The 16,318-nt window shown below is 46.4% G+C and overlaps 1 protein-coding gene across 2 annotated transcripts in view; it reads right to left on the bottom strand.

The window, feature by feature from the left end:
* si:ch211-117c9.5 (sodium- and chloride-dependent creatine transporter 1) overlaps positions 1 to 16,318 on the bottom strand; it is an 18,107-nt gene extending 1,789 nt beyond the window's left edge. Inside the window, exons 1-14 of one of the 2 annotated variants that reach the window (XM_060048855.1) lie at positions 15,807 to 15,924; positions 14,147 to 14,171; positions 13,662 to 13,988; positions 10,492 to 10,623; positions 9,422 to 9,788; positions 9,023 to 9,155; positions 6,721 to 6,855; positions 6,482 to 6,585; positions 3,986 to 4,110; positions 3,176 to 3,288; positions 1,728 to 1,868; positions 1,112 to 1,214; positions 795 to 895; positions 282 to 452 (exon numbers count right to left, since the gene is read on the bottom strand). In XM_060048855.1, coding sequence (XP_059904838.1) covers positions 282 to 452; positions 795 to 895; positions 1,112 to 1,214; positions 1,728 to 1,868; positions 3,176 to 3,288; positions 3,986 to 4,110; positions 6,482 to 6,585; positions 6,721 to 6,855; positions 9,023 to 9,155; positions 9,422 to 9,788; positions 10,492 to 10,623; positions 13,662 to 13,749 — 1,713 coding nt within the window. In that variant the 5' untranslated portion in view covers positions 13,750 to 13,988; positions 14,147 to 14,171; positions 15,807 to 15,924. Of the gene's footprint in view, positions 1 to 281; positions 453 to 794; positions 896 to 1,111; positions 1,215 to 1,727; positions 1,869 to 3,175; positions 3,289 to 3,985; positions 4,111 to 6,481; positions 6,586 to 6,720; positions 6,856 to 9,022; positions 9,156 to 9,421; positions 9,789 to 10,491; positions 10,624 to 13,661; positions 13,989 to 14,146; positions 14,172 to 15,806 lie in introns of both variants that reach the window. The other variant, XM_060048848.1, reaches the window with a different exon arrangement.

The following is a 16,318-nucleotide window of genomic DNA, read 5'->3' as shown; positions in this document are numbered from 1 at the left end:
ATAAACGGCCTTCTGTTTTTTTCTCACCATATTGAACGCTGGCAGACAGTGAATGTGAATGCAACGCACACTGCGGCGCCGTCTGAATGAAGCCAACACAACACGACACAGAGACAGAGAGACACAGAGACAGAGAGACAGAGAGACAGAGAGACACGGACAGACAGACAGACAGACAGACAGACAGACGGACGGACGGACGGACGGACGGACGGACGGACGGACGGACGGACGGACGGATGGACAGACAGAGAGAGAGACAGAGACAGAGAGAATCTGACCTCCCGGAAGGATCCTTTGCAGCGCAGCAGCTTGTAGGCGACGGTGACGGGGATGCAGAGCATGGAGGACAGCGCCAGGCACCAGCCCAGCGCCTCGCCCCACCAGGGGTACGTGTACGCCGTGTTGTAGGTCAGACGCTTGTAGTTCACCACGTGGAACAGGAACACTGCCTGCGGGGGCGTCCCAAAGTGTGAGAGGTGGACCATCGGAAAATGGAAACAGGCTTTTGTGTTGACTGAGATGAATTATCAGGCAGGTGGTAACGCCCCACTCAACAGAGTGCGGTACGGTGGAGAGCAGGGACGGGCCGCTCGTGAGCAGGTAGGAGCCAGGCGTCCGGCTCCACCATGCCGACACACTCTTTCAAACATCCCGACGACTGGCCTGTCCTGCCCCTTTTGTCCGTCCGTCTATGTATCTATATCTGCGTTGTTGTGTTAGGTGCACATATACATGTGTGTATCTGTGTGTGTGTGTGTGTGTGTGTGTGTGTGTGTGTGTGTCAGACTTACCACACAGACGAGAGGGGTGATGTAAGACCAGCACCACTTCATGTAGGGCAGGGGGCGATAGCCGATCATTCGGGCCACGTCGTCCATGAAGCGGTCGGCACCTGGGGGGGGGGGGGGGGGGGGGGGGAGAGAGAGACAGAGACAGACAGACAGACAGACAGACAGACAGACAGACAGACAGACAGACAGACAGACAGACAGACAGACACACACACAGACAGACAAGGAGAGAGAGAGAGAGAAAGACTGATAAGGACAGCTGTTCTGTTGATGAAGGTGGTATGTGGGTGTTTGTGTGCATGTGTTGGGGGTCTTACCGTACACCCAGGCCACCACCACACACTCCCAGAAGGCCTGCCACAGGAGGGTGATGCCACTGGCCGAGTAGTAGTCAAACAGCTGGAACACATACATACCTCCCTGCACACACACACACACACACACACACACACACACACACACACACACACACACACACACACACACACACACACACACACACACACACACACACACACACACACACACACAAATACAAAGACAGACAGATGCACACACGCACACACACACACACGCACACACACATCGTCATCACTTTTAATCCTTTTAATATTTCACGGGTGACCCATTTCCCAGGCTGGTTCCTGGCTGTCGTACCTTCCTCTGCCTCCTCCCTCTGTACCATAAGCATCCCCGTCCCTTTCTCACTCTTCTGCTCAGAATATATCAATAACATTCAAGATATAAACATGGACTTCTCATTTCCAGGCATAAGGACCTTCCTCTTCCTGGCCTTAAAAGCCGTTACAGTTTCATGTTAGGCCAAATGTGGCAGTTGGGTGTGTTGAAATACTGTGGTCTGTTGAGATAGCCTTTGTTCGCTGCAATGATCACTAAAACACGTCTGTAGCAGTGGGGGGACCTCTGCGTTACCTCCGTGACCATGGACATGTCGATGAGGAAGCAGGTGAAGCAACAGACGGCCACCACCACCTCTCGTCGCACAGAGCCCAGCGCCGACTTGGGGGGCAGCATGTCTATGATGCCTGTTATCAAGCCCTCCACCCCGACGAACTGAGAGAGAGACAGAGAGACAGAGAGACAGAGAGAGAGAGAGAGAGAGAGAGAGAGAGAGAGAGAGAGAGAGACAGAGACAGAGACAGAGACAGAGACAGAGACAGAGAGACGAGGAGCGGGGGAGCGGGGAATAGAGAGAGGAAGAGAGGTAGCGATTGACAGATGAATGGGGGAGGGGAAGGACAGAGTGAGACAAAGTGGGAAGGACAGCAAAATAGAAGAGAGAGAGCGAGACACGGGAGAGAGAATGTACAAGATAATAATCATTCAGCTGTTTCCAGATCTTTCCTACGAATGAAAGCACAGTCCCTTGTGGTGGTGGTGGGAGAGTGCAGCGAGGGAGATGGACCGAAGACAAGTGGAGGCTTGGAAAGTGAGTGAGAGAGAATGAGCGAGTTGACACAACAGAAGACACACAGCCTCTGTTGGGAGACAGACAGAGGCTCATTGACAAATCCATGGCTTACACAACAATGGATGGCACACCGGATACCACACACACAGACACACGCGCACGCACACACATATACAGACAGACAAGACACACACACGCGTACCAAGCAATGAGTAATTAAAAATTGGTCACTGAGACAACCGATTGTTTGCGTATGAATATCACAAAGAAAAAACTGACGCTAGCTAGTGTGTCTGTTCTTAACAAAAGTGACCAAGTATGGCATTGAAATTGTTGGTTGATACAACCAATTGGTTGTTTTCATGACCCTACGGACTTCAGTGGGGGTTTCATTCCGTCTGTGCACAGCACCTTCTCAACAAGCAGGTGTGCGCCTGCAGCCAGAGGGGGAGCCAATAATGTTTGTATACAGCGCGCAGGCTGGACAGCCTAAGGGTTGCTGCGCTCAACTTTTTTGGGGGAGAACCAGCGCCTTGAATATGTACTACAGTGTTTATACAGCTCAATGTGTTTTCTTAATGAGTCCGTCCTTACGGAGATATTCCTAAAACGCATCAAAGGAAAACGGAGGGGAAAAGATAGTTTTCGCCTCGTTACATACAGTCTTCTCGGAGTGTATGTTAAACAGCGCGCAGGCTTTATGCGCATGCTCGCCTCTTCTTCTTCTTTTTTGCTGGAGTTCTGTGGCAGAAGCAGCGCCACTATGTGCCTGGAATGTGTACTACAGCTTTTCTTCAGCTCGATGCTGTTTCGCAATGAATCCGTCTTTAAGGAGATTTCCCTGAACCACATCAAAGGAAAACGGATCGTTTTCGCCCGTGTGGACGGGGCCTAAGTCAATGGAAGGTGGGAATACAAAATGAAAGACTTGTGAGTGTTTGTGTTTTACCTGGCTGTCCAGTCCCAGCACGAGCAGCATGAAGAAGAAAAGCGCTGCCCAGACTGGAGCCATGGGCATCAAGGTGACAGCCTTAGGATAAGCGATGAAGGCCAAACCCGGACCTGCAGAATAAGTTGAATGAAGTTAAAGGAACTATGTGTAAGAAATCTGAAATTCCTTCTCACTACTGACACCTCTGGCCTGTAAGTGAACTACAGCCTTCAAGTGCTCATGCATACAAAGCACTCGATTGCGAGCACAAATCCGTTAGTCATATATAAGCATTGTAGGAACTAAAAAGTAACGAAGGAACAGACATGTTTGGCATTATCCGCAATTTGGCGTTACTTCCATCCATTTTCCAAACAAATCCACTAGAGATCAGCCGACATGCTGTTCTTGGCAAGAGAGAGTCTGGGATTTGCTTCCGTTGGCACCTTCCATTGAATGACAGTATTACATTGTGAGGAACAGCAGCACAACCTTTTTACATGTGACGGGAATATACTTTAAATTACTGTCAAAATAGGTCCAATGTGTTCCGAAGAGTCACTTAACCAAAACGAGACCGCACAACAAGCTTGTAGTTGAACTAGAAACACACAGTTAATTGAGCACTTCTTTCGGTCCTGTGATTATAAATCGACCTCCCATTGAAATGCGCCGCAATTCAATGGAAGCGTCTTACAGAAAGCAGACACTGACCCACCTCCCCTTCTGGCCACACAATGATGAACTGAAACGTATAAACTTGTCTGAGTCTGGGAAAGCCTGGCAAATGCCGGTTTTCCCTTTAGGGTGGTTGGGTGGTGTTCTTACCGCTCTCTGCAACCTTGCTGATGTCCACTCCTTGTTCTGCAGCCATGAAGCCCAGTACGGAAAACACCACAAAGCCAGCAAAGAAACTGGTCCCGCTGTTGATGAAAGCCAGCACAAATGCATCCCTATCGAGAGAGAGAGAGAGAGAGAGAGAGAGAGAGAGAGAGAGAGAGAGAGAGAGAGAGAGAGAGAGAGAGAGAGAGAGAGAGAGAGAGAGAGAGAGAGAGAGAGAGAGAATGTAATGGAGTTATTACAGTAAGCTTTTAGAAGATGTTATTGACATTAGGGGAGACAGGAGCATTCACAATAGGAGAAGTTGACGGGCGTTGGGGTAATATATGGACGAGGGAGATCAATACGGTAGTCATTTATTGTGTGTGTGTGTGTGTGTGTGTGTGTGTGTGTGTGTGTGTGTGTGTGTGTGTGTGTGTGTGTGTGTGTGTGTGTGTGTGTGTGTGTGTGTACGTGTATGTGTATGTGTGTGTGTGTGTGTGTGTGCAGATCAGGTGAAGAGTAGTCACGAACGCTGGCAGGACTAGCCTTCAAGTGGGTGGGTAGGTGTGGTGGGGGGGGGGGGGGGTTGGATGAGGAAAGACAGCACTCTATTCAATGGCTCTCCTACTGAAGGGTCGGGCCTAAATGCACAAAAAACTGGAAAGTCATGGCTCAGTTATTTGAACACACACACATGAGTGTGACTCACGGGGCAATATCACGCCTGTGTAACAGTCTCTATCCTCACACCCCTTTACGTGGAAAAAATAAAGTATTTGGGGCATTACCGGCCAAGAATAGAGCTGGGCTTGTTATTTGGGTTGTGCATAAACATCAGCCTGACCTGAATAGTTACAGCAACGCAGTGCAGCAGTAGCAGTGGCCGATGCAGCAGCACCAGCAGTAGCTGTCTTAGGCTTTAACTCAACAGAGTGAATTGTAAGGCTCCATTAGTGACAGGCTAGACCTTTAGTGACACTGAATGAGTCACTGAGTGAGACAATGGAGGACTTGGACCGATCTCCACAGTGGTCAATAGAGCTGGAGGGAGACCAGGATACCACAGTAGGAGTAGCACGGTGAAAGAGAGAGGGAGAGGGAGAGAGAGGGGCCAATCGTCCTCTAACTTCCTATTTCGGGCAAAAAGAGAAGAATCTTTCTGGGCTCACTAGTTTGGCTGAGGACCAGGCTAAGGTGGTTTGATGTATCAACTGAAATAAAAAGCTGTGATATTCTACTGAAGCTACCAAACAGCTGTAGCATGTTAGGATCCAACTGTTTACATACCTCTTCTACTTCTGTCTAAACAAACGCAATTACATTGCTCCCCTTGCCGGAATAATGATGGGGAGGGCATGGGCAGCTAATACTATTTAAATACTTCAAGCTACACTTCAATGAGCTTCTCATTAGTATGATGGAATTACAGCTTTCCAAGAACTATTCATTTGGCTTCTTAGGCCCCATTTCCAGAAGAGAAATATCTCGATTAAGTATTAATTATTTTGTGTTTCCATTTTATCTAGGTTAAAAAAAACATCTGTTTACATGAAGACACGACCTGCTCAAAACCATCTCAGCCTGTTTACACGGAGGGGGAGTTTACGAGAGATCCCCGCGTTATAATATGGATACACATACACACACAGGTTTCAGATTGGCACACATATCCATTGTATTTACGAACTCCAAGAATGGGCGGAGACGTAGCGAATGTGGTGTTCTGGTTTCCATTGCTTCTGCAAATCATGTTTAATATTAGAAATGCAAAGTCTAGGAGTTCTTAAAATCCTAAGAAAGGTTGACAAAGCACAGCAATGTTCCAGGAAAACATACAGTTCCCCTCTTGCTTTCTATTGCTTGACATTGGGATTAGATGAAAATCTTTAGTCTAGATCGAAGGCCATAGAGTACAACAAAGACAACGATGACCATGTACTAGACCAGTAATCCAGCTGGAACAAAATCAACTAGAACGGAAAGATAATCATGTTTTATTTAAAATAAATATGAATAATAAATTAGATTATTTGAAGTCTATATTGATCTTGAGATCAACTAAGCTCCTTGTCTCATACTAATGTTCTATGGTGCTTTGGGGAGGGGACCTAACAGCCAGTCAAATCAATTATTATTTGATATTTTTGGGTCCAAACCAACTCACAAAGATCAGATATTTTTGTGCCAACGGCAACACACAAATTTGGATCTTTTGAACAAATAAAGTAGGATTATTTAATCCTATTTAACCTAATACACCACACCTAGCTTCTCCCACGCAAAGATGAACTATCTGGAAGCATTATTTTCTCTTTGTTCTCATCAAATGAAGAGAAAGCTCAACTTAATGTTTGTAAACATATTTTACCCCCCGCCCCCCACGAGTGAAAATGACCATCAATAGAAAATAATCCCATTGAATTAAATAATCAATAATATGTAGTCCTTAAACCTGTGAGCATCCCACTACCGTTGTGTCAGTCTGGTTCTGGTGTCACTCACTGGTAACAGTTGTTGTGGAAGCGATTGTAGCTGCCGAGCGCGGTCAGAGCACCCAGTCCGATGGCGTATGAGAAGAAAATCTGAGTGCCTGCGTCGATCCATACCTGAAACACAAACACAGGCATGAGGAACGACATTTCCTCCCATGAAATGTATATCGTTTCGTTTTTTATTACTTTTTAAAAAAAAAAAAGCACGACATGTTGACAATAAAAAGCAAGCTAGTAGATAACCCATACTTGTGCTTCTAACAGTTTGGACCAGTCGGGCTTCAAGTAGAAGACGATACCGTCCCAGGCCCCTGGTAGAGTGATTCCATGGGCCAACAGGACCACCAAAACCACGTAGGGGAAAAGTGCTGTAAAATAGACCACCTGCAGAAAGACAGGGAGACACAGTGTACAGTCAACATACATTCACTCTATCTCAGCATAGACAGAGTACACTGTATAAGGCCTTCTTTAGCTAGTTTAGCAAAACACTGCAAACCAAAACGTTGACTCATTGCATCGAGGAGATTAGTCGGGTTGGGAGATGAATTTTGTGTGGGACGGCTGCATAGCTTATGACCTCTCCAGTCTTTTAAGCCAAATGACCTTGCAGAGCCAGCTCTGTCCATGGCTAAAAGTGCACGCATGATTGCTATTTTTCCTTCTGAACAATGAATGTGAATTTATGATCTTGATTAAGTCCTATGCCACAGATGCTTCTGTAAAAGTATTGATAGAAATTACATGACATTTTTATATTTTTCAACCCTCATGTAATGCGTGTTTCTAAGTATTTCGAGAGTTATGCGGAGAAACCAGCAGCCAGCCAATGGAAACACAGCGTTCTGCACCGTCAGCATGATAGGACCCAGGGGGGAAAAAGGGCACAACATTTTTGCCTTGATCTAAGGTGACCAGTTAAGCCCCTTTAGCACATCAACATGGGAGAAAGTTATTAATCCTCTTAGTACAGACTAGTTCAACCCTTCCTCACCTCACACACACACACACACACACACACACACACACACACACACACACACACACACACACACACACACACACACACACACACACACACACACACACACACACACACACACACACACACACACACACACACACACACACACACACACACACACACACACACACACAGTAAGCTTTAGCATTTGGCATAGCAGATACCCAAATACAATTACATGACAATAAAATACATTATATCAAACAAAACACTGATGTGATTATATCTGCATGCATGGGTCAATTTTTCAGAATGAATGGTTAACTGGAGACTATACTCACACAATGTTATGTGTACCCTGGATGAAAAGGGATTTATAACAAGACAAGTGGCCTAGGCTACAAACCTGAATGTGAGCATAAGCCTGTTATTTCAAAATACTCAAATAAACAAATGACACAGCTTAAAATAAAAAATAATATGAGGTGTGATAGAGTACGTGCAAAAGGAAGCTTTACTGAAGGAAACCAGGAAGGCAGAAATAAACCCATAACAAACAACAAACCGACGGACCGACAGGAACTAAGGAACATAAATACATGGAATACAGCTGAACACAATTTGAACCTGTGCTAACTTATTAACAGAGGTGACAAACATTATACCAACAACACAGAGGCAAGACAGGTAATGAATGGGGTTGGGGCAGGATAGACACATAAGGTGCAGTCACACTCGGGTTTTGCCTAGTGATCCAATGTATTTCCAATGGCAGTTGGCGCTGGAAGGCGAAGTTCAGAGGAACCGAGAATGGCAACGCAAAGCGAGCTAAATGGTACGAACGAAGCAAACAGGGGCTATGGAAAAAAGTTACAAATGTCCCTTCTATGTGGTTTAAAGCGTGAGGCGTCCACCAATAATGATGTGTTCGCTGTGAAACCTAATTTAAAGGTAAAACAAGTAAACAGAGTTGTTTTACCTTCATCACACAACCTTCAACCAATACGAAATGACTACAGAGACCTTATAAAGATTAAGAATGCATACCGGTTGCGGAAAATGTTGGCGTGATGAGTAAACCCCAACAAGCAGTCTGACAAATGCATTCGTCCGTTGTCATATATTAACATCACACAGAATGTTGACAATGAAAATGAACTACGCAACTGAATATAATCCGGCAGATAATGGTGTCTTTGTTGAAATTAACGTGAAGGATTCACGCCTAACCGATACACCTCCGGAGCCACAAGAACAAAGCTGAGGACAGTGCTGAGTACACAGGGAAGCCAAACAAAAACTGGTTTTAGTCAACTTAGGTGTGGGGCTAAACCGTGAACGTATCCTTTAGGGGTTTTGAAGCTGAAGGTTAAGCCAAATGGAAAAAAGTACACAACATTCCCCAAGCTTAAGTTGATGCTGCGCAGCAAATAAGACCGATGCACTCTGTGAACCTGTGCAGGAAAAGAATAGCACTTAATACCCTATGCACAGACGCACGTACGGACAGCCACACGTACGGACAGACACACGTACGCATACACACACACACACTTACACACACACACACACACACACTGGGCTCACCTTGCCGGTGGACTTGACTCCCTTCCATATGCAGAAGTAAACAATGACCCAGGTGGCAATGAGACACAAGACCATGTGGAAGCTGATGTCCCCAGGCTCATCCAGCCCACTGGACAGACGAAGCACCTTGCGCCTTTTGGGACGGACGGGGGGGACAGGGTGGGACGGGGGGGGGGGGGACGGGGGGACACACACAACGGATGTGTTGATGTTAGCGAAGCAGAAAACCATACCAAATCAAATCAAAGTATAATAACGATAAATAAGTATAAAATACGAAAAATAAGAAAATATAATAACATAATTAAAAGATGAGCCACCTAAAGCGGGGTCAACCCCTTAAGCTAACGCTCCTCGGTGGCGGGTGCCTGAGGAGCGGCGAGAGGAGGAGGAACGTACTCCCAGAACTCGATGACCGGTGAGCGCATGCCCTCCACGTCGCTGCAGGTGCCGTTGAAGAGGAGCTGGGCGGCGGACAGGTTGAACGGCACGGGGGCCGCAGACGGGAGGAGGAGGCCGGAGGAGGAGGAGGGGGAGGGCGTGCCGTTGAAGGCCGTCGATTGGTCGCCGGTGCCGATGCCCATGCGGCCATAGCAGGCCCGGCGGAAGTCCTGCGTGCAGTTGGGCGTGTTCCAGGGGTGGCCGCAGGTGGCCCAGGGCAGGGGGCTGCTGAAGGAGTGCAGGAGGAAGTACAGGGCCCACACCAGGATCATGATGTAGTAGGTGTTGCAGAAGAACACGATCACCATGGACGCCAGGCCCAGACCTGACCGGCAGAGGGAGAACGAGTGTATGCAGGAGAGAGAGAGAGAGAGAGAGAGAGAGAGAGAACAGAGAGAGGGAGAGGGAGAGAGAACAGAGAGAGGGAAAGAGAGAGAGAACAGAGAGAGAGAGAGAGAGAGAGAACAGAGAGAGAGAGAGAGAGAGAGAGAGAGAGAGAGAGAGAGAGAACAGAGAGAGAGAGAGAGAGAGAGAGAGAGAGAGAGAGAGAGAGAGAGAGAGAGAGAGAGAGAGAGAGAGAGAGAGAACAGAGAGAGAGAGAGAACAGAGAGAGGGAAAGAGAGAGAGAACAGAGAGAGGGAAAGAGAGAGAGAGGGAAAGAGAGAGAGAACAGAGAGAGGGAAAGAGAGAGAGAGAACAGAGAGAGAGAGAGAACAGAGAGAGAGAGAGAGAGAACAGAGAGAGAGAGAACAGAGAGAGAGAGAGAAAAAATTATAGATAGTTTAGAGAGTATTGACAGACACAGGGAGAGAGTTACAGGGATGAAGGTGTGTGTGTGTGTGTGTGTTGGGGGAACAGGGCGGTGAGAAAGATGTGTCAAAGTGGGAATAAGCAAGCAGTGTAGGCATGAAGGAACATTCCTGCATTAATACACCCTCTCACACGTACACATACACAAACAAACACACACAAACAAACAAAAAACCCTCACACACACGTTGATCAGTGAATGACGCAGCGGAGCGTACCTTTGAAGAGGGGTGCTATGTTCCAGGCAGAGACACCCCCCTGCTTCATGAACTGGCCCAGAGCGATCTCCAGGAAGAACACAGGGATGCCCCCGATGAATACTGTCAGCATGTAGGGAATGAGGAACACACCTTCCAAACAGGCAGGATAAGTCAACATACACACACACACACACACACACACACACACACACACACACACACACAGATAAACACACACACACACACACACACATGCACAAGTTCCAGTCAATTTCATGAAGCCATTTATCCCAATTACGTCCTTAAAGGGATCACATTCCATATTCAGAGGAGATTTTAAAAGTGTAATCTCTACCGGACAGGAAGACACAGGCTCCTAAAATCCCTCACAATATTCTATCATATACACGGCATTTTACAAAATATTAAAACATAATAAAGAAATATCAGAAAGCTTAAGCAGTACTTATTCAGTTCTATACAGTCTTAATTCACTAGTTAAGATAGAATTCAATGATAATCACTAAGAAGCTTTTCTGTGTATTTTTTTAAATGTTGTTACTTTTGAATATTAAGATAAATAGATAGTAAAACAGAGTGATAGAGAGAGAGAGAGCTTGGTGAGAGGCAGTACATGCTGCAGAGTGCGTGTGTCTGACTGCAGAATCAATAATATCTACTTCAATAACTATTGTTGTCTTTAGGTCTGCAGGAAGGAGAGGGGAATCGATTCTTCACTTTACATTATTTTTAACACATAGCTAGAGCTACTTTAACCGACTGTACATCCCACCATGTGAAGTCCGGTTATCCTACATAACCAGCTCCAGCGCAGTCAAGCTTATTTTGACAACAAGAAAGCGATTCACTTTCAGAGTGACTCGGTTGCAGCTAAGATGGCCCCAGCTACGCCCCTTATAGAGTTCAAGCTGTAATCTCGGTCCATTTAGTTTCAACCGCGTCAGCCAATGCTGCATTTAACGCATGCATTTCCAAGCAAGTCGACACATGCACAAGGACACCCACTTGACATGGATAGCACCAGACACAGAGGAAGGCTGGCGGGACAAGGACAAAGATAAGATGATCCAGAGAGAGAGAAAGAGAGAGAGAGGGTGAGGACAAACGCATTGTCTCTCGCTCCTTGAGTTATGGCACTTGTCCTTGAGTGAGGAGATGTTAGCACATTAGGCCGATGGACACAGAGATGGTGATTGCTCCGGGAATACATAACACACAGATATGCCTTACGTTATAGTCTGCCTGTTTTTTCTAATTACAGAACATGTCCGAGGGCATATCATATAAATTCTCACACTGAGGCACCAACAACCAGATCACAATGAGAACAGTAAAAGAGATGAATGGGTTCTTATGACGCTATGATTTAACCCAATAAATGATGTGTGAGTGGTGCCAACGCAGTGCGCAGTTAGGGGGGGTGGAGGGGGCAGTCATGTGACTCAAGAGAAAAGAGAGTGCGTTAAGTAGAATGGATGAGAAAATGGACCGGGTAGAAGGGTAAAATAGAGGACGTGGAAAATGGGAGCAACAATGTCGAAGACATGACAAAGCAGAATTGAAGATCAATATGGGATCCTATAAACATGGATCATTACTGCATGGAGATGTTATGCTCTCTCTGGTCTTTTCTCTTTCTCTCTCTCTCTCTTTCAGTCTGCTGCATTCCCTCTTTCTCCGTGGGCAAAAGGCTGTAGCCTTATATGGAAACATTTGTGACAGCGTTTGTGACCGTACAGTCCCTCACTCCCACCGCTTACCAGCAGAGAGTACGCGGGAGAGATAAATATATAGTAAAGAGATGCATCGGCAGGCGTGCACGTACAGGAGGAGGGCATGCCGAATCGCTTTTGTTGACATACATAAAACGCAGGCTATATATGCAAGGAACCCAATCCTTAATAGGCTTTCACAAATCCTCTCTCCGTCCATAACCATGATCTTACACAATAACGCTTTTGTGAAATGAAAAATGCTGCCTCCTGGAAATCGATGTTAAATATCAAATGATAACACTCTCTCTCCCTCTCTGATACGCCGTGACCATGTTAGGGCCACGCAGGCCATATCAGCGCGTACGTGACAGCCCTGCTGTCATTACCTTGACACTACGTGTCACAGGGTGTTTCCGATTGGTACGTTTTGCAGGCACCCAGGGAGAGACGCCCGGGTAAAGGTACGACCCTGAGGTCACAAGACATGTACGTGCATGATGTGTGTATGTCCATTTGCCACACCCCCGCCTCCTTCCATTATCGTCCAGAGAGCAGGAGAATGCACCTTTGTTTCGCACAGGAGCCCAGGCCAGGAGCTCAGAGTATGTGTGTGTGTGTGTTTGGGGGGGGGGGGGGAACTAGACCATGTGAGGCAGGCCATTGTTACACGATATCAGACGGTATCTGAGTCTTTGGTCACAAGACACACAGGAGGGTAGAATGAGGGGGAGGAGGGGCTCGGACGCTGAGTTGCTTTGCAAACAACGGCACACTCACTTTATAGCGCGTCTCTCATAAAAAAAAATATAGGACAAAGCCCCACAGCGATAAGGGGAGAAGGAGTGACTCAAGGGCAAAGTTTGCTGCAGCCCAGAGCAGTTATTGCAAGGAAAAGAACAGGAAGTAGAGAAAGGAGAGAAAACTAATTGAAGTGGTGGTGGTGGGGACGGAGGTTGCGAGGCAGTTGAGAGAGATAGGGGCACAATGTAAAGGTAATAGTGTTTGTTGCGTGTTTACTGAACTTCACGCCCTGAAATAGTGTTTACATTCATGTGAGCACGGCGTTGGCTACTGCATATCTCCATAGCCCTGCACGCCCCCAGCTTCTCGATCATTACTGTCCTGCGCCTTGCCTCATTTTACACAACCGTTTATCCTCCCCTGATTTGCATGAGAGCATAGGTTAACAGAACAGCATACATGGTCAAAACGCCATTTACAAAACAGCACGTACTATCAAAACCAAGAGCTCCTGTCTAGCTCAACTGGTAGAGCGCTGTAATTACACTGCCGGTGTTAGGGGTCAGATTCCCAAAGGATCGGAAAAAAAAATGTATACACTCAGTAATTCGTCCGACGCTTTGAATAAACTTTTCAAATGATGACATCCATTTGTTTGTGATGCTATTTCTGTGATACATTAAAGGTTCTTCTGATCCCCAGGAAGCTCACCTCCTCCGTTCTTGTAGCAGAGGTAGGGGAAACGCCACACGTTGCCCAGGCCCACGGCGAAGCCCACGCAGGACATGATGAAGTCCATCTGACGAGTCCACGTCTCTCTCTCCACCTCTGGCAGCGCCGAGCCGGCTACCGTGCCGGGTCCTGCCGCCACCACCACCGTTGTGCCATCCTGGCTCTGGGGTGGGAGCACCCCCCCACCCTCCTCTGCACCCCCAGCAGTCCCTCCACCAGGAACGGGCACGAGGGCCCGAGCCGACCCGTCTTCGGGCTCGTCTTCAGGTGGTATGCCAACCTCCAACTGGGTGAGGCCGATGTCATCTACACAGACGGGACGGGACAGGACGGGGTAGGGAGAGGGAAAGATGGAGAAAGAACGCATCGTGAAGGAGAATGGATGAAACATATATGCAAACATTGCACCAAATAATGTGTTTTCAAAAAAACAAAAAACAAACTCATTATTATCACACTCATACATGTCTGTTTTCTTCTACTGGATATCTGAAAAACAAAGGTTCAGCAATCAGGGGACCAGCATGTTTGTGACGTGCACAAGAATTGAAAAAGAAATAAAGGCACATCCACAAGTTATTCAACTAACTAGTATCAGTGATTAGCGCTACTTTGAGACCTCTATTGCAGTGATGATAGCAATTGACATCGAGATAGAGATCTAGACAGTGAAAGTGAGAGGGAGGAGCACCAGGTGACTTAGTGTGCGTGTGGTTGTGTGGGTGTGTATGTGTTTGTGTTTTTCTGTGTGTGCGTGTGTGTGCATGTGTGTTTGTGTTAGTGTGTGTCTTGGGTTCACTGCAAGGACAGCATAGGTAGCAGCTTCAGGATACTGTTTGGATCAAAACTGCACATGAAACTATATCTGATCTATTGTTGTGAGTGGGGGATTTCCATACCCACTTAGACATGTGAGCAGAATTCCATTTCAGTCATTTTCCAATCATATATGTGGCAACAGTGTCGTCGGTGAGTCAGAGATGCTCCCACATCTTAGCTCTGTCTCTCTCTGTCCCTTTCTCTCTCGCTCTCTCTCTCTCTCTCTCTCTCTCCCTCTCTGCCTGTCCCTCCCTCTCTTGCCCGGACAAAGTGATTTGTGTGCTGCGGTAGAATACAGCAAGCGACATTCGAAAGGTGTCCAGGCTAGCTCTTTCGTCACGTACACAAGCAGCCATGCTCCGAATCATGCACAAAATCATTCATTTCATTAATGAATATTGGTAATGTTGAAGTCAAACACAGACACACACACACACACACACACACACACACACACACACACACACACACACACACACACACACAAACACATCACGCATGAACACAGAATGTGTAACTTTATAATTCATAACAATGTCGGCCACTGTGACTGATGAAAGCAAAGCAGTTTCATCCGGATTGAAGCAGTCTAGGAGGGCTGGAGGGTATGTAAGTAGATGGTGTGTTTGGCTTGAGATGGCATTGGAGACACTTTACAAGGAGTGGTGAGGGCTCTAGATCAATTTAGTAGCAGGTGGACAGCCCAAACATTCGATCAGGTTCAATCATTGAAATGTAAATACAGGATGTCTGTTAATTTGGTTAGTTCAAGTGGTTACTATATTCAAGTTTGCCTTGTCATGGTCTATATGTCAAACAGTAATAACTTTGTTGAATTAAAAACAAAAAAGTATTCAATGAAGATTCCTTATCTGGTACCTGTTTGATCAAACCACGGAGCCTACTTATAAACTAATATGTGATCAATCATTAAAATGAATTGGTTTACACTTCCTATAACATGAAAATTGCCACAAATGGTTTCAGCATGGTTCATCATGTTTCATGTTTCTCCAATGCCTTTAGTGGTGCCATCAAGAAATTGCACATTGAGAGGCAGACATTCGTAATATATCTATACACTATACAACAAAATGCAGAGTGCAGCAGGTGTAAGGCCGGTGTTCGGCCGTAAGTTTGAGTCAGGATGAGAGTGCTTCGCCATGGATAACAACAGTAGCCTATTGGAAACCAGTGAAGAGGAATACGTGCTAAGGGGGGAGTGGGGGGGGGGGGTATATACACATAGCCCACTGTGACAAAAATAAAACATTAGCATTTTATTATATTTACGATCTCACTTACCTTTGGTGTTATCTTCCACTTCTGGGGACATACTGTTTGAAAAGCAGCACAGATTTTGTGTGTTGACCGATAGTCAGGTCTGTATGAGCTAGTCCTATGCTGAAGCCAGGCGCCGGTGTTAGATCAAATTAACGTGGCCAGCTAATGCCCCCAAATAGCTGCAGTTCTCCAGATCTTTACTCTCTTTATTTGGTCGATTTGGGACTTCGTCTGCTGGTACAAAATCGTAGTTGTTGTTTTAACAGGTTTAATTAAAATACTCGACAAGAGATGGAATTTTACAAATCGCCGCAGTGGGACGTTGTGAGGATTCAGAAGCAGTCGACGAAGCACTTGAAGGTAAGCCTGAAGAATCTCATGGATGACAGTTAGATGAATAAGATAACACGCCTAAAGGGGATCGCTCTTTTGTCTGTTCTTTTCCAGAAGCCTGAAGACCTACGATGATGCCAATATATTGTCCTTCGCCGGGTTCTTCTGAGTCAGACGGAGAATGTGATCGCGGTTTTGGC

This window comes from Gadus macrocephalus, chromosome 1, assembly GCF_031168955.1.
Source record: "Gadus macrocephalus chromosome 1, ASM3116895v1".
Taxonomy (NCBI): Eukaryota; Metazoa; Chordata; class Actinopteri; order Gadiformes; family Gadidae; genus Gadus; species Gadus macrocephalus.
The sequence above is the reverse complement of the archived record's forward strand: the minus strand, read 5'-3'. Positions and strand labels throughout refer to the sequence as shown.